We start from the raw sequence: 17437 nt of genomic DNA on the forward strand, positions 1-17437 counted from the left end.
CGGGGAGCCAGGGCTGTTTTGGGGGCTCAGTCAGTCCCCGAGGAGCCGGGGCTGTTTGGGGGGCTCAGTCAGCCCCCGAGGAGCCGGGGCTGTTTTGGGGGCTCACACGACCCCGAATAACCCAGGGGCCAACTTAAGTGTCATTTTAGGTACTGGGCTGGCAGATACGGCACCTGGGGGGGGAAGGGAGGGAGTGTGAGGGCCTGGGATGTTGATGGCCAATGACCTCGCGGCCGGGGGGTTTAGTTAATAAATGAACTCAGAATTAGCAAATAAATTAATAACGAATAATTAATAATACCCAGCTCCTCTCACTGCCGCGCTCCCATTGGTCCGTCTCCACGTCACTCAACTCCGCCGACCAATACCACGAGGGCGGCGCCGGGCAGAACTGGCCAATGGCAAGCTGCGCTTTTGCCTGGTCCATCGGGCGCGCTCTGCGCTGATTGGCCGGCCGGCGGCGGGGGCGGGGCCGGCGCGGCGGTGACAAGATGGCGGCGGAGCCGGTGGAGCTGCACAAACTGAAGGTGCCGCGGGGACCCGCGAGCGGGGCCGTTGGAGGGCGGGGACCGGTTTGAGCGCCCGCCGCCATGGAGGGCGGCCACCCCCGCTCCCTCTGGGATTGGACCCCAGCGCAGGCCGGAACCCCTGAGGTCGGGGCTCCCCGAGGCCCCGCGTGGGAGTGCAGCCGCGTGGAAGAGACCCCAGGGGGGAGTACCGGGGATGGGGGTACCGGGGAGGCCCCTGGGGAGGCTTCTCCAGCTGGTTCCCCAAGGGGGTGCTGGGGAGGTTCCCCCAGTGGGTTCCTCAGGAGGGTCCCGAAGAGGTTCCCCCAGTTGATTCTCCTGGGAGGTCCCTCCAGGAGGGGCCCAGGGGGGTTCCCTTGGTTGGTTCCCCCAGGACGATCCCAAAGAGATTCCCTGGGAGGGTTCCCCTGGAACGTTCCTTTCCATCCCTCAACCCCGCTATATTTAATCCCTGTATTTCCCGACTCACGAAGCTTTTCCCACTGCAGCTGGCAGAGCTGAAGCAGGAATGCCTGGCCAGGGGGCTGGAGGCCAAAGGCAACAAGCAGGACCTCATCAACCGGCTCCAGGCCTACCTGGAGGAGCACGGTGGGTGCTGGGGGCCCTTCCCGAATCCCTCGGAATTCCCGCCTGGATTCCGGTGTTCTCTGGGAATCCAGAGGTTCCCTGGGGTGTTTTGCTGCTCCAATGGCTGCGTTGTTTTGTCCTCCAGCTGAAGAAGAAGCCAACGAGGAGGATGTGCTGGCAGAGGAGATAGAGGTGGGTTGTTTTTCGGGATGATCCCCGGGGGGATCCTGGTTTGCAGGAACAGGGCAACACCCGGGGCTGTGTGGGAGTTTAAACCACTTTTGTTGTCCATTTTGGTCCTAAACCAGCCAGTTTTGGTGCTGAGAGACAACTGGGATTGTCCAGAGGGTGGGATGGGGGATCCTGTCACTGGTGTGATCCCAGATTTTGGGATCCCTCGGGGTGGGGTCACTCCCTCCATGTCCAGCAGGATTCACACCTGGGGGGTTTAAGGATATTTAAGGAAAAGTCTCCCAGTTGGTGCCCGTGGATCCCGTGGGATTGAGCCCTGTTCCTGCCAGGGCCAGGAAATCCATCCTGGAAAAGCACTTTGTGCTAAAACACCCTCAGGAAGTGACTCTTCCCACTGTCAGGCTCCTGACAGGAGGATTTTTCCCTCTTTTCCCATGAAATAGTTGGTGAGAAGGAGAAGGGGTGCTGCTGGAGCCCCTCCTGGCCATTCCCACTCTCCTGGCCATTCCCACTCCAATCTGGGCTGGGAATGTCACCCTCAGGTCATTCCCAACCCCTTGTGTAGCCCAGACCTTCTGGGAAGGGATTATGGGGCTTTGGAAAAGCACAGGGAGAGTTTCCAACCCCTCCTGGGACACAGAACACGGGAATTCCTGGGAATGTTTGGGCTGAACTGGGGGTTGTGCCTTGGGAATCACCCAGGAAAGGTGGCTGGCAGGTTTTCATGGATTCCCCACGTTGGTTCCCAGGAGGAAGAGCCGAAGCCGGCGGAGCCGCCCGTGAAGGTGGAAGAGGCTCCGGTGAAATCCCCCGACGTGTAAATATCGGGATTGGGACCCGCCTGGAAATCTGGGAGCACGAGGGACCACGGGCTTCACCCGACCCCGGGGGCTGTGGGAGGGAAGGGGGAGCAGATCCCACGTGTTGGAGCAGGACTGGGGATCCCGGGGGGGTCTCCTGGGGGTGGGAAACGGGGGGGGGTTGGGTTGGAGATTCCTGGGGGTGGGAGATTCCCACATTCCGTGGGTTTTGATCCTTTGGGTGTAGGTTCCTTAGGGTTGAGAGATTCCTCAAGTCTTGATCCTTGGGTTTGAGATCCCTCACGTTTCAATGGAGAGCCAGGAGAAGGGGGAATGGCTTCCCACTGGGAAATGGAGAATTGAGTGGGATATTGGGACGAAATTCCTCCCTGTGAGGGTGAGGAGGCCCTGGAATGGATTCCCCAGAGAAGCTGTGGCTGCCCCATCCCTGGAATTGTCCCTGGCCGGGTTGGTCAGGACTTGGAGCTGCCCATGGAATGAGAGGAGCTTTCTGCTCTTTCCCGGCCCGGAATCCCTGGGAGGCTCCTCGGGATCTCTGGGCAGGAGGGGGCGTCCTGGGGCCGTTCCAGCTCCATCCCAGCCCTGCTCCCATCCCAGCCCAGCGTTCCCAGCCCGGCTCCGGGGCAGAATTGCTTCCTGGGGAAGTGCCATTAAGCCATTAGGACCTTTCAGGGCATAAAATGGGGAACGGGGATCGGGAACAAAGGCCGCTCATTTTCCTTAACGAGCCTGGCGTTCCCACTGTTTTATGGGAGCTGTTTGGGGGAGGAGGAGCTGCTCCTTCCCTCCTGGGACCTTCCCAACTTTGGCTCTTCCTCCTTTGTTTCCCCCCTCAAGGCCCAGCTGTGTTTTGGGAGCACAAGCCCCGGAATCCTCCCCTTCCAATCCACCCCTTCTGTTATATTTGAAAGGGGGGGGATGGTTGGGAATGGCCCAGGGAGCAGGGAATGTGCCCAGGGAGCAGGGAATGTGCCTGGGGCTGCCCCATGAACTAGAACACAACAACCCTTTGTGTTCCAGGGCCATAAAGGAATAAAACTCCCCAGGGATTCGAGGCTTTGGGCTTCCCACAGGACCTGGAGGAGCCTTGAGCTGGGCCAGGGGTTATTCCTGGAGTTCCAGTGCCCAATCCATCCTTTTCTCAGTTCCAGTGCCAATCCCTCTGGTTTTGGGGTCCCCAGGGAGTGGTTTGTCCTGCCTTCAGCAGTTCATGATCCCCCCAGTCCTGCAGGGAATGTGGCTGCTCCTGCTGTGATCCCACCTCATTCCCAAGGGAATTCAGGGATGCTGCAGCTCCTTTGCTGGGGGATGTTTCGTGCCCCAGATGCTCCCAGAATTTTGGTTAGAAGTTCCCCAGGCCTCATCCTTCCCTTTGGCATCAATGTTGGGCCCCAAATTTGAGGAAGATCCACAAACCTGGCTCGTGGTTCCCATTTCCACACAGCCCCTTGGTTGTGTTGGGAATGTGTGGCCAGGAGGAGATTCCTGGCCCCTTTCCCACCAGGACATGTCTCTGGAATCCACAGGAGCTGCTCTCACTGGTTTCTCTCTTTCCCAACACCCCCAGGATCACGGAGAAGAAGGTGGTGAAGATCACATCTGAGATATCCCAGATGGAGGTGAGATTCCTGCTGCTGCCTCCTCCCAGAGGGGATTCCCCTTCCCCCTTCCTTCTGGGGTTGCTGAGGCAGGATCAGTGTTTCCATGGGAAAGCTGCTTTATTTCTGGGGGTTGGTTTTGCATTTCCCGTTCCTGGGAGTGTCCCAGCCCGGGTTGGAGCTCCTGGGATGGTGGGAGGTGTCCCTGCCCGTGGCAGGGATGAGCTTTCCTGTCCCTCCTGAGCCATTCTGTGATTCCCTGATGTCCTTTGCCCCCCTCTCCCTGTGTTTGTGCTCCCTGAAAACCCTCGGGTGCCGCCGATTCCTCCGGGAAAGCTCCGAGTTTCAGGAATCTGCCTGTGCTTCTCTAATCCCCCCTTAATTTCGTTGGCTCCTGAGGCAGAAATCCCTGTGAAAACACGGTTCCTGCTGTTTGCAGCGACTCCAGGGTTTAATCTGCTGTTTGGGACACGCTGATTTCCACAGCAACGGGAGCGACGGCGCAGGAGGGGGATTGTGACCTTGGAGAGGCAGGAACAGGGCCCGGGGGGGCTGGGGCAGATCCTGGGGGGAACTGCTGCAGCTCGTCCTCCTGCTCTTTGTTTTTCCCCAAATTCTGCAAGATTTTCCCCAGAAAATCCCCTCTCCCTTCGGTGGTTGTTTAGTGTGAGGTTGGCAGGTCTCGGCAAAGTGCTGCTGGGGTGGGTTTTGAGGGAAAAGGGAGTTATTTAGAGGTGTAAATATATATATTTCCACTAATACAGGTGAGCAAGGGAGACCAATCCCTGGGGTAAATAATTGGAAGTGGGAGCACAGCCTGGAATTCTGTCGTTTGCTGTGGATCTGGGAGGGTGTGAGGGGCCTCCCACTGCCAGAGGGGAAGGTTGGGTGGAATATCAGGGAAGAATTCCTCAGGTATCCTTCAGGATGTATAAAGGGATAAGGAAACAAGGTTTGACCCGAGTGGGGCCTTTTTCCACCTCTGTTTTCCCTCCTCTGCTGAGTTCCAGCTCCTCAGTCCCGGGAGGGGCCCAAGTGCTGCTCCCAGTCCAGCTTTTCCAAACATTTATGTTTTGGAGCAGATGTTTATGATGCTCCTCGCTGTGCCCTTGGCTCCGCTCAGTGTTTCCATTAAATATTCCCTGTTTTTCTAACCTCCAAAACACCCCACGCGGCGTAAGAATCAGATATTAATCATTTCCCTGGGGCTTTGGGGGGGATTTAAGTCCTTGGAAGTGCAAACCTTTGCATTCCTGATGATCCCAGGGTTTTCCCTCTGCTCTGAGCCAGAGAGTGGCTGAGTTGTAGCTGGAATTCACCTGGAATTTCTCCACTGGTGGCAAAGTGCTCATGGATGGGGCCTGGCTCCCAGGAAGGGGCCTGTTCCAAAGAAACAAATTCTCTGGAAAAAACACCTCCATCATTTTGGTTTTTGAGCACATTTCCTTGGATTTTTGCTCGGGGGGAAGGGAGGGAGGTGTTGGCCCCTGGAGCTGGTGGTGCCTCCAGGAGGGATGTTGGCTGTTCCCAGCCAGGAGCCCCTTCCCTGGCTCAGGAATTCCCTGGGATGCCATCCCAAAATCCTCACCTGTCTCTGCTCCCTGCTCCTGTTTCCCCCCTGAGTGGTGATGGACCTTTTCCACTGGGTTTTCCTGCAGTTTGGGGTCGGGGGTGTCCGGAGCCCGTCGGTCGCACGAGGTGCCAGCGGCTCCTTCTCCCTCGGCTCCGGGGGGGAGTTTTCCCTTCCCGTGGCTTTGGGATCTGCCACTGCACTGCCCCACCTGCCAGCCCTCCCTGCCCCCTCCCAACCTGCCCTGTCCCTGTCCCTTCCCAGCGGATGCAGAAACGGGCCGAGCGTTTCAACGTCCCCGTCAGCCTCGAGAGCAAGAAGGCGGCTCGGGCGGCACGGTGAGGGGCTGGGGGGTCAGGGGGGATTGGGGGAGTGGGGGGATTAGGGGGGAGTCAGGGAGGATGGGGGGGAGTCAGGGGGGACTGGGGGAGTGAGGGGGGACTGGGGAGTGAGGGGGGATTGGGGGAGTGAGGGGGGCTGGGGAGTGAGGGGGGATTGGGGGAGTGAGGGGGGACTGGAGGGGAGTGAGGGGGGATTGGGGAGTGAGGGGGGATTGGGGGAGTGAGAGGGGATTGGGGGAGTGAGAGGGGATTGGGGGAGTGAGGGGGGATTGGGGGAGTGAGGGGGGACTGGGGGAGTGAGGGGGGACTGGGGGAGTGAGGGGGGATTGGGGGAGTGAGGGGGGATTGGGGGAGTGAGGGGGGACTGGGGGAGAGTGAGGGGGGACTGGGGAGTGAGGGGGGATTGGGGAGTGAGGGGGGATTGGGGAGTGAGGGGGGATTGGGGAGTGAGGGGGTGCCCTGGGTGAGGAGTGTGAGAGTGCCCGGGTGGGATTTGGGAGCACATTCCTCCCTGGGAGCGTGAGGAGGCCCTGGAATGGGTTTCCCATCCCTGGGAGCGACCTGGGATAGTGGGAGGCGGAACTGGATGGACTTTAAGCTCCCAACCCAACCCATTCCATGATTCTTCCCTGGGAGAAGCCTCTCCAGGGACCTCTGTGTGCAGGGGTGGGACAATGACCCTGGAAGGGTCTGGAAAAGCAGGGGAGAACAGGTTTGCTGCAGGGTTTGGGATTTGGGGTTGGAGAAGGTGGGAGCTGCTGCAGGAATTCCACAAGCTGGGAATGTTCCAGCTCATCCTGCCCCCAGAGCAGGGAAAACCCTTGGAAGGGGAGTTCTCCAGGGCTGGACATTCCCATCACTGACCCTTGTTCACCCTCCACAGGTTTGGTTTGGCCACAGCTCCCACGAAAGGTGAGGGGAAGCAGAACCAACCCCTGGAATGACCTTCCTGCAAATATTTACTCCTTGTAGGGGGGGAAAAAAGGCTGGTGGGACAACCCTTGTTTTCCCTTTCCCTGGAGCTCCAGGTGGGAATTGTGGAGCCGGAATCCTGTGGAATCAGGAGGAAAAGGGCACAGGTTGTCACTTGGGGGTTGGATTTTCCCAGTGTCTCTCACTCCAAACCCAACTGGGAGGCACAACCGGGTTTTCCTTGGCATTCCTTGGTCCTTCCAAACATCTGTGGCTTCCTAAAATGCCACATTCCACTCCTGGAGCTGCTGGAGGGGTGGGATGGGGGTGGGTTTGAGGGTGGAGAAGCTGCTTTGAAGGTGAAAATGGAATTGGGAGTGAGCAGGGATGGAAAGTGGGAAGAATGGGGTGGGAATTCTCATCTCCTTGGAGATAAAATCCTACTCCAGTGCTGTTCCCTAACTGGGAATTCTCTCTCTTCCCTCTTCTCTCAGGCCTCTCTGCAGACAGCAAACCCACGGTAAGAAAAGCTTCATTCCACTGGAATTTTGGGTGGGAACACCATCCAAGTGGTTCCTGCAGGAGGGGGGTTGTGGTTCCTCTGTGCAGGGCTCTACCAGGGAAGGTCTGTCCTAAAAATCTGGGCTCCTTAGGGGTGATTTATTTAGGGATAACAGTGCCCAGTATCTCTGGGAAACCTTGGGAAGCTGCTGGGTTTGGAAGGGGGTGGTGCAGCTTCCCAAGCCTGGGGCAGCCCGGGAGCAGAGCTGGGTTTTCAGGAGCCCTGGCAGTTCTCCCAGAGGCCCTTAATTGTCCATGTGAGGATGAGGCTGATCCCTGTCCCTGGAACCCGAGGGACAGGGATGGAAAAAACAAGCCACGGAAATCGTTTCCTGCTTCTTGTAGATAAACATGGACAAACTAAAGGAGAGGGCTCAGAGGTTTGGGTTGAATGTCTCCTCACTCTCCAAGAAGGTAAGGACATTCCAGGACACTCTTCCCACCTCGGGATTATCCCAGGGCTCCAATCCCACCATCCCTGTCTGAGGCTTTACATCCCGTTCCCGAGCCCTGTCAACACCATTTCCTTCCCCTTCCCCTCTGTTTGTTTGTGCTGGGACTCCACATGGTTTTCCAGGAGTTACAGCTCCCGAGGGTTTGGAATTTTAAGGTTGTTCATCCAGATTTTAAGTGGGAAGAGCCCCAGTGATCCAGGGGGTTCAGCTCCCACCGTGTCTGTGCAGGTCCCTGCCTGGCAGGAGCCAGGTCAGCCCAGACCTGGAGCTCTGGAGAGAAGGTTCCAGTGGGAAATAACCCTTGGAAGTACAACAGATGTGTTGGGGATGGATTTGGCTTCGGAGCTGTTGGTTTTTCCAGGGGGAAGTGGGCACAAACTTCTGGACCTTGTAGGATCTGCTGGAGGGGCAGGAGTTGGAACTGGGGGATGGATTTGGGATCTGTGCCCAGCTCAGGAATGGAACTGGGGTCTGTGTCCAGCTCCAGGGTGGGATTTGAGGGAGCTGAGTGTGCTGGCAATGGAAAAACGTGGCTGGAAAACAAGTGGAGCAATAATTCCATGATTTTCCTTTCCCTGGCTGCAAGTTTTCCATGTCCCATCCCAGTGCTGTGGCCACGGGAAGTGCCAGGAGCCTCAGGAATGACCCTGGTTGGACCCCAGCGTGTCCTTCCGTGGAAAAGTCCCAACTGCCTGTGCTGGGACAGGTTAATTTTTCCCCCTCGTGGCTTCAGCTGAATTTTGCTTTAATTCCAGTTGACAGGAACATGTTTTCCGTGGAGCAGATCCCGGCCTGGATCAGCCAGGGGGGACCAGGGCTCAGTGGAGCAGCAGAAAGTCTCTGTGTGTCCAAACCAGCAAATGAGGCAGAGAAAACAATTCCTTTAATTGTTTGGCTTCCAGGAGCTCGGAGCAGCAGCCTGAGGAGGAATATCCTTCTCCTGGATAATCCCTGTGCCTGCAGCCTTTCCAAACCACCCCTGGCAGCCTGGACCAGGAGCTGTTTTGGCCCCCAAGGAAGCCAAGGGTGGTGATGGGGGGGGGATGCTGGCAGAGGAAAGGGAAAAGGATTGGTGGGATGTTCCAGGAGACCAGTTCCTGTGGATCAGAGAGGTGGGATTGGCCTCAGTGGAGGGTTTGTTGTTGGGAAATTCTGATTTCTGGCACTTGGCAGAGGTGGCTCTGCCCTTGTAGGAAAGGCCCCATTGGGACAGGTGGAGGAGCAGCAGCAGCTCCACTTTGGCCTCCCCCTCATCCCCCTTTCCCTCAGGATGATCCATCCAGGCTCTCCCCTCTCCCCAGAGCCCTTCCAGGCCTTCCCTCCCTGTGTCACTTCCCAAACAAGGGCTCGGGGCACTCCTGGGCTCCAGGAAAGCTCTGGGAGTGGCCAGGACTCCTTCCCGGCCTCCCTGACCTCCCTCTCCCACTCAGCTGGTCCTTCCTTGGGCCCCGCTGGGAAACAGGACTTGGCTTTTGTCTGGAACACAAATACATCCCCCCTCCCCCTCTATTATGATTCCATCAATGATGTCATTATGTCCCATTCAGGGGCTCCTGCACCCGTTGGCTGCAGGAATTTGGAGGAGAATGGCAGGGCCTGCTCCTGCTCCAGCCCTTCCAGAGCCTGGGGGAACAAACCCACCTTCCCTTCCCTGAGGGAGAAACGAAAACAGCCCGAAAATCCCCCCTGTGGGAAGTGGGGAGGGAGCACAGGGGATCCCTCCTTCCCAAACTCCTGGATTCCTGGGAGGAATCCCCTCCTTCCCAAACTCCTGGAGTTCTGGGAGGAATCCCCTCCTTCCCAAACTCCTGGATTCCTGGGAGGAATCCCCTCCTTCCCAAACTCCTGGATTCCTGGGAGGAATCCCCTCCTTCCCAAACTCCTGGAGTTCTGGGAGGAATCCCCTCCTTCCCAAACTCCTGGAGTTCTGGGAGGAATCCCCTCCTTCCCAAACTCCTGGAGTTCTGGGAGGAATCCCCTCCTTCCCAAACTCCTGGAGTTCTGGGAGGAATCCCCTCCTTCCCAGCGATTCCTTTTAATTCCCAGCCTCAACTGCTCCTTCTGTTCTCGGGACACTCGATGGTTTCCCTTCCCTTGTCCCTGGGATGTTGCTCCAAGTGGTTTTTGGGGGATGTTCTGACTCCCTGATTTTCACTCAGCCATCCCAAATCTCTTTCCAAAGAGTGTGCTCCCTGTTTTCGGGCTGGAGGTGGGAATCCATCCCTGCCTGGTGGGAGAACCCACCCGGAAGGTCCCGTGACCTCCAGTTTGCCCAGTTCCACAGTTCCCAGGTGACAGGGGACTCTCCTCCAATCCTGCCCGTGCTGGAGCTGGGAATTTGGGACTGGGAGAGCCTCTGCAAACACGGGAATGACGTTGGAGGTGCCTTGGGGGTGCCAAGAGATGAAAAGCCCTTTTTGCCTCCTGGAATTGGCCTCGCTCCCGAGGCATCATTTGCCTCATCCCTGACGTGGGAGGGCAGGAATTCCTTCCCATGTGCTCTTAGCACATGGATGTGACTTTCTGCTCCTCCTCCTCCCCCCAGTCCCCTTTGGAGCGAGCACAAACTCCCAGCTGTGACAGCCAGGAGGGCTTTCCATGGGAAAACCTCTGGGACAGGCTGGGAGCTGGTTCATGGGAAGAGAAGGTTCCATGGATGCCTTAGAGCCCCTTCCAGTGCCTGAAGGGGCTCCAGGAGAGCTGGAGAGGGACTGGGGACAAGACATGGAGTGGCAGGACGATGGGGAACAACTTCCCACTGTAAACCAGGACATTTAGGTGGGATTTGGGGAAGGAATTCCTCCCTGTGAGGGGGGTGAGACACTGGCACAGTGTAAAGAAAGAACTAGAGCTGGATGTTCTGCCTTCCCACCCTGTCTTCCAAGTTTCTTTGGGAGAAAGGATGAGGAATGAGGTTGTGGTTGCCCGTTCCCTGTGTCAAAAAACCTTCCTGGGACAGTTATCTGTGTTTGATGTTTCTGAGCTGATCCAAAGCCTTTGGAGCCGCTTTTGTCGGAGCTGGGCTGTCCCAAATCCAGGGCTGAGGGTCCCTGGGACAGTGGGGGGACTTGGTTGTCTGTTCCTGCTGCTCATCCAGCCGGAATCCTCGTGTTATTTGGGAGAGAGGCCGTGCCTGGCTCGGTCCTGCTGCCACCAGCCCCAGATCTGGGCTGGAATCCCAAATCCTTGGAGCTGGAGGAGCTGTGGGAGGAAAGGGGCAGCTTGGATCCCCACCAGGGCTTTGGGGGAGCGGAGCATCCCCGTGTCCTGCTCAGTGTGAGAGCTGGAGAGCTCCTGAAAGGCGGTTTTGGGGCTGGAAGTGCAGGGATGTGAGGCACATGTGGAACATTCCCATGGAAATCCCAGGCTTCCCTCTTCCATCACATCTCCCGGTGCTGGGAAGCGTCAGCTCTGGAAGGATTTGGCAGGGACGGGGAGAGAACCGGGAGGAGCAAACGCAGGAATAAAGGCTGGAGGAAATCAGGTCAGGCTGAATTTCAAGCAGGCCCTGGGTGGCAGGTGCGTGGCCCAGGATTGGAGCGTTCCCGGGAATCACTCCCTCGGGATCGGACGCGGAGTCGCCCTCGAGGGTCCGGCCCCTCTCTGGGGGGTCAAGGCCGTGCCACCATCAATCCTCCCGCGCCTGGAGCTCCCAGCCCCGCTCTCCATCCCCCCAGCCCCGCTCTCCATCCCCCCAGCCCCGCTCTCCATCCCCCCAGCCCCGCTCTCCATCCCCCCAGCCCCGCTCTCCATCCCCCCAGCTCCGCTCTCCATCCCCCCAGCTCCGCTCTCCATCCCCTCAGCCCCGCTCTCCATCCCCCCAACCCCGCTCTCCATCCCCTCAGCCCCGCTCTCCGTCCCCTCAGCCCCGCTCTCCATCCCCTCAGCCCCGCTCTCCAGCCCCCCAGCCCCGCTCTCCATCCCCCCAGCCCCGCTCTCCATCCCCCCAGCCCCGCTCTCCAGCCCCCCAGCCCCGCTCTCTATCCCCCCAGCCCCGCTCTCCATCCCCCCAGCCCCGCTCTCCATCCCCCCAGCCCCGCTCTCCATCCCCCAGCCCCGCTCTCCATCCCCCCAGCTCCACTCTCCATCCCCCCAGCCCCGCTCTCCATCCCCCAGCCCCGCTCTCCATCCCCCCAGCCCCGCTCTCCATCCCCTCAGCTCCGCTCTCCATCCTCCCATCCCTCATCCCGGCCGGAGGGCCCCTCTCCGGGTCTGGGGGGGGACACTCGAGGCCTCACCTGCAATTCCAGAGCAGTTCCCTCCTGGAATGGTTTGATCTACAGGGGAAGAAGGGGAAGATGTGGAGAAGGGAAGGATCCAGGGAGACCTTGGAGCCACTTCCAGGGCTGCAGGAGAGCTGGAGAGGGACTTGGACAAGGCCTGGAGTGACAGGACAAGGGGGAATGGCTTCATACTGGAAAAGGGGAGCTTTAGGTTGGATTTTGAGAAGAGATTCCTCCCTGTGAGGGCAGTGAAGCACTGGAATGGATTTCCCAGAGGATTCCCCATCCCTGGGAGTGTCCAAGGCCAGGTTGGACGGGGCTTGGAAGGTGTCCCTGCCCATGACAGGAGGTTGGGATGGGATGAGCTTTGAGGTCCCTCCATCCCACACCCCATTAATTTGAGCAGAGTGTTGCCCCTGAGCTGGGCTGGAGCTGGGATCCAGTCGGGATCCTGGGCAGGGCTCCCTGAGTGCCAGAACCACAAATTAACACCTTTTGGCACCAGCTCCTCCAGCAGCAGCTCTTCTCCCTTCTCCCAGGGGAGGGGAGCGAGGCGGTTTTTCAGTGGATCCTTCTCCCTTCGGGGAATGAGCGGCTGGAGCCGGAGCAGTGGCTCATCCCAGATTTAATCGTGGAACCAGGTCGTTCATCCCTGGGAGGGGACAGGCAGCAGCCTGGGGCCACCAGCCTTGGGACAGGAGGGTCCCCTTGGTGCCTGGAGCTCTGGGATTCGGGTTGGACACCCAGGCCAGGAGGGAGCCCTTGGAGAGGGGGCACATCCCGAGGCAGATTCCCGTGGCACTGGAATGTCATTGCCACCAGCAGGCCTGGGATCCTCCCCTGAAATCAGGGCTCCAAATGAACACTTTGGGATCAAACGCAGCACAAATCCGTGGACAGACTCGAGTGACTTGTTGGGATTCCCAATCCTGGGGATCCCGTCCCCGGATCACAGGGAAGGCTTTGTCTCCAAGGCTTGGAATTCCTCTTGAAACTTTTTTTCCCTCTTCTTCCCGTTCTTTTAGAGAAGTGGGAGAGCAAAGGGAACAGAAATTGGAACAGGGAGCTTGGAAAATGGATGTGAGGGGCTGCCAGCGGGGTCAGCTTTCCCTGGATTTGGCAGGGCCGGGATTGATGGATGTGGCCGGGGGGGCTCGGGGTCATTTTCCTCAGCTGGATTTCAGCACCCCATGAATCAACCCCTGGCAGGGGAACAGCTTGGGCTGGAGGGGAGTTCAGCGGGCGCGTGGAGGGGGGTCAGGGAGCGGGATCGTTATCCCGGGATTGATTTAGGGAAGGGGCCTCCCGAGAAATAAATCACCGGGATCCTGGAGCTGGGGGGAGGAAGGCACGGAATGCTGTGGTGCCAAAGGGGATCTGGGGACCCCCTGCTCAGGGAATGGAACCCCCTGGGAGTGGGGGTGGGATCTGGGAGCTGTTCCATTGGATGTCACCAGAGGGTTTAATCCGAGGAGGAAGTGGAGGGTGTGGAGCAGCTCTACTGGGAACTGGGGGGGTCATGGAGAAGGGAAGGCTCCAGGGAGCCCCTTCCAGTGCCTAAAGGGGCTCCACGAGAGCTGGAGAGGGACTTTGGACAAGGGATGGAGGGCCAGGACACAGGGAACGGCTTCCCACTGTCAGAGGGCAGGGTTAGATGGGATTTGGGGAAGGAATTCCTCCCTGTGAGGGCCATGGGGCCCTGGAATGCATTTCCCAGAGAAGCTGTGGCTGCCCCATCCCTGGAAGTGTCCACGGTCAAGTTGGAGCAACCTGGGGCAGTGGGAGGTGTTCCTGCCCCAGACAGGTGGGATGGGATGAGGAGGGATGGGAGGAACACTCCTGGGCATTCCCAGACAGTGACCCCATCCCTTCCCTGTGCAGAGCGAGGAGGACGAGAAGCTGAAGAAGAGGAAGGAGCGGTTTGGGATCGTCACGAGTTCGGCCGGGGCTGGAGCCACAGAGGACACAGAGGTAAAAACCCCTCCTGCCAGGGGATGTGGAGCAGGGAGGGGAGCAGGGAGAGTCCTGGGACCTCCGAGATCCAGGGACCCCTCAGGACCTCGGGGCTGAGCCCCCACGGGCTGTGCTCCCCCACCACCTCCCCTTCCCCCTCCTCCCGGCCCAGGGGGGCTTTTCCAAGGAAAAGGGTTTCCCAAGGGAGAGGTTTCAATCAATGCCCACCTCAAATCCAAGCAGAAGGACAGATTTCTGCTCCCAGACGTCCCTGCTTGGCCCAGGCCTGGGGGGAGCCCTGGGAAGGCAGCGGGAGCCGATTTTCCGGGAAGGGGAAGGGGAAGGGGGCACAGGCAGCCCCTGTGGACCCCACGGGATGGGGTTTCCATGGATCCATGCTGGGAACAGGCTGCTCCAGAGCTCTCTGAGCCTCCTCCCCTGGCAGGACATCACAGATGCTTCCAGAAGGAGCATCCCACCCTGATCCCCCTCCCCTCCCTGGGGCTGATCCTCGTCCTCGTCACTCCCTGGGCCCCGGCAGCTCCTGGACCCTCTGCTATTGTTGCTCTTCATCCATAAATCCCGGGAGGCTCCAGGATATAATGAGGATTGGGATGCTGACCCTGTTTCCAGTGCTTTGTTGTGGCCTCAGCGGTTCTGGCCCATCTTTTAAATTTATCACCTCCTCGGGGCAATTTTGGTCCCTTTTATTGTGCTTTGACGCTTCTCCTTGAAGTAATTCCAACCCCGTGCTCCAGGCTGGAATGATTTGAAGGTGGCTCCTGCCTGAAGCAGGTGGGCAGTGCCCTGCACACCTAAATGCCACCAAAACATGGGATTTGGGGACCCTCTCTGGGGACAAAGGCACCCCCCCAGGGTGGGGGTGCTGGGTGAGCACACCAGGATTTGGGTTCAGCTAAACCAGGCAGCTCCAGTTTGCTTCCTGTGAGAAATTGTGATCCCCTCCAGGTGGGATTTAGGGGCTGTTTTTCAGGGCTGAGTGTTTTTTGGGGGGTTTCTTCCCCGGGGGTGAAGCAGGAGCTCCGTTCCCGGCGGAGCAGGGGGAGCGTGAGGCTTTTCCGTCGGGTCACCCGGAGACTGTGCTGGAACAAAAAGGGCTTTTTACTGGCATTGTGTGCACTCAAATGCACCTTTCCCTGGAGATCCTGGGCTGGGGGCTTCTGTTGCCCCCCGGGCTATTTATCCTGCTAAAAATTAAGATTTATACGCCCCTCGTGGAGCGGCTTAAAGGGGAATCGGCCGCGTATTTAATGTGTCCCTCTCACCTTCCCCATGAATAGAGCAGAGTTCACCCTTTGCCCTTTTCCATTTCCCACCTCCCCACTCCCTGCCAGCGTTTCAGGCCCCTGAAGTCACCATTGTTCCTGGCTCAGCCCCTTTTGTGGCTCCTTCCCACTGTATTCCGGGCACTGTATGTTCCTGTTCCTGGGTTTGGGATCTGTCTGGGCTTTGGGGCTCTTTGTGGGTTGGGTCCCTCTCTTTTGAGGCTCTTTTTTCATTTGGGTCTCTGTGTTTTGGGGCTCTTTTTGTCATTTGGGTCTCTCAGTTTTTGGGCTCTTTGTGTTTTGGGTCTCTCTGTTTTGGGGCTCTTTGTGTTGGGAAAAACTCCATCTCTCCCTCTCTGTGGGAGCAGGATTTGGAGTCTCCGCTTCCCAGCCGTGTTCCCCAGGCTGGATTTTGAACCAGTTCTCCCTCAGGTTCTTTATGAGATTTTAAAGAACTCATTTATTGGATTTATTAATTTTCCTTGTCATTCCCTTTCCAGGCAAAGAAGAGGAAAAGAGCAGAACGGTTTGGGATCGTGTGAGGCCGTCCCGGAGCTCCTGCCGTGGGTTCCTCCTCCTCCTCCTCCTGCTCCTCCCTCCCCACTTCCCACTCCCACACTTTTCCAAAGGTTTTAGTGACAGCACACAGGGAATTCCCCCGGAGTTGGATGATTGTGCTACTTACATTCGATGGGTTTTTTTCAAATGGCCAAGTTTAGAAATGAGGAAAAACGGAGCAAAAAGAAGCAGCTGGTTCTGGTGCCACCCCAGCCCCACATTCCAGGGGTTTCCCGGTGTTTTGGGGGGTCATGGCAGCAGCTCCTGATTCCAGTGCTCCAGGAATCCCTGTGGCCATGGCACAGCTGGGACAAGGACAGGCCCCACTCCCCCGAGGGGACAATGACAAGAGTCCTGCTCAGTCTCTGCTGCCTCTGGCAGTGTCAGGGAGGGATTTTCCCAAATCCATCCTCACATCTTTCCCAGAATGTGGTGGCCTGGGGCATTCCCACAACCTTCCCTGCAGGAGCTGCCAGAGGCAGAACTGCCCATTAACCCCAGATCAGGTGATTTCTCCCCAAAGCAGGAGCGTTGCCCTGGGATCCCTGTGTTGGATGTGGATGTTCCTGGAGGATGTGCAGGAATGTGGCTCTTCCCGCTGCCACAACATCCCATTTTTGGTGAAATTATGGAAAAATCCACGGCCAAAACACACCAAAGGTGCTGCTGGTGAAGCCTTTCTGGCTCCCTCAGCTTTGGCACCTTGGATCTGGGGGATTCAGGGAGCAGCTCCCAGGGGGAAGCTCAGGATCCCCAATCCCATGGGATTGGCAGGGGGTGCCCAGGCCCCCTTCCCAGAGAATCAGCTCCTGCTGCCTTCCCAGAGCTCCCAGAGCAGGAATGTGTCTGTAAGCAGGAATGTCTGCTTGGATTTCAGGTGGGCATTGACTGAAACCCTTCCCCTGGTGAAGACTCGACGTCCCAGGATTTTATTCCCCGTGGGATCCTCATCCCGGAGCGCTGGGAAGGCCCTTGGGAGCAGCAGGGACGTCCCACCCCGGGCATTCCAGGGCTCCCACCCCAGTACCAAGCAATAGTTCTACTTTTTGTAACGTGGAAAGTCTTCAAAAATGCTTCTGTTCCCTGAGCGTTTCGAGGCCTCCAGGAAATCCCTGGGATGTTCCTTTCCTTCCCCAAAGGGAGCTGAAAGCCACGGGATCCAGGTGGGGCCACAGGATCCAGGTGGGGCCACAGGATCCAGGTGGGGCCACAGGATCCAGGTGACACCACGGGATCCAGGTGGGGCCACAGGATCCAGGTGACCCCCTGTGTCCTTGGCTGAGCCCCAGCTCTGTTGCTCCTCCCCATTCCCTGTGCTCCCGTTATCCCAGTGTTTTGGTCCATGTTTGGGATTTCTCCGTGTTTTCTGTTTGCCTCGTGGTTCCCCCGCTGGTTGTTGGCTCGGAAGGGTTTGTGGTGCCAGGGCAGGGAAGGGTTTGTGGTGCCAGGGCAGGGAAGGGTTTGTGGTGCCAGGGCAGAGGTTCCCTCCTCGCTTTCATAATAAAACTCCTCCAAGGCACTCCTGGGCTCCTGGGTTGGGACTGGGGCTGGAGCTGTGCAGGAAACCCCCAAAATTCCCATCCTTACCCAGGGCTGGGTATCCCTGGCATTACCCAGGGTGTTCCATGGCCAAATTCCTGCCCCTCTGGCCTCCAGGTGTGGATCTCCTCCCTCTCCGGAGCAGGGAATGGGGACACGGATGTCACCCAGGGCAGGGCTGTTCCCCTCCCCTCCTCCCTGGGATTTTGGGGCCAGGTCCTCATGGAGCTCCAGGGGAAGCACAGACTCCTCTGGATTCGGGTCACTGGTGGGTGAGGGGACACTGGTGGTGGCACTGCCCCTCTCCAGGGCTCCGGGTCCCACCGACTCCACT

At 58.4% G+C, this 17437-nt stretch overlaps 1 protein-coding gene across 6 annotated transcripts; it reads left to right on the forward strand.

Moving 5' to 3' along the window:
• The first annotated feature begins 423 nt into the window (after positions 1-423).
• On the forward strand, positions 424-16624 carry SARNP (SAP domain containing ribonucleoprotein). 6 transcript variants are annotated; one of them, XM_064638883.1, is made up of 12 exons: positions 424-527; positions 1016-1115; positions 1240-1286; positions 2036-2103; positions 3675-3726; positions 5540-5613; positions 6500-6528; positions 7023-7048; positions 7435-7503; positions 13649-13738; positions 15507-15569; positions 16442-16624. In XM_064638883.1, the coding sequence occupies exons 1-11, from the start codon at positions 492-494 to the stop codon at positions 15546-15548; spliced, it is 633 nt and encodes a 210-aa protein (XP_064494953.1). In that variant the 5' UTR covers positions 424-491; the 3' UTR covers positions 15549-15569; positions 16442-16624. The 6 variants fall into 6 exon arrangements, with proteins under 6 accessions (XP_064494953.1, XP_064494951.1, XP_064494955.1 ...); XM_064638880.1 differs by lacking the exon at positions 424-527 and adding an exon at positions 547-653; XM_064638881.1 differs by lacking the exon at positions 16442-16624 and having other exon boundaries at positions 15507-15669.
• The last annotated feature ends 813 nt before the right edge of the window (positions 16625-17437 follow it).

This window comes from Pseudopipra pipra, chromosome 30 (genome assembly GCF_036250125.1).
Source record: "Pseudopipra pipra isolate bDixPip1 chromosome 30, bDixPip1.hap1, whole genome shotgun sequence".
In the NCBI taxonomy this organism is placed as follows: domain Eukaryota; kingdom Metazoa; phylum Chordata; class Aves; order Passeriformes; family Pipridae; genus Pseudopipra; species Pseudopipra pipra.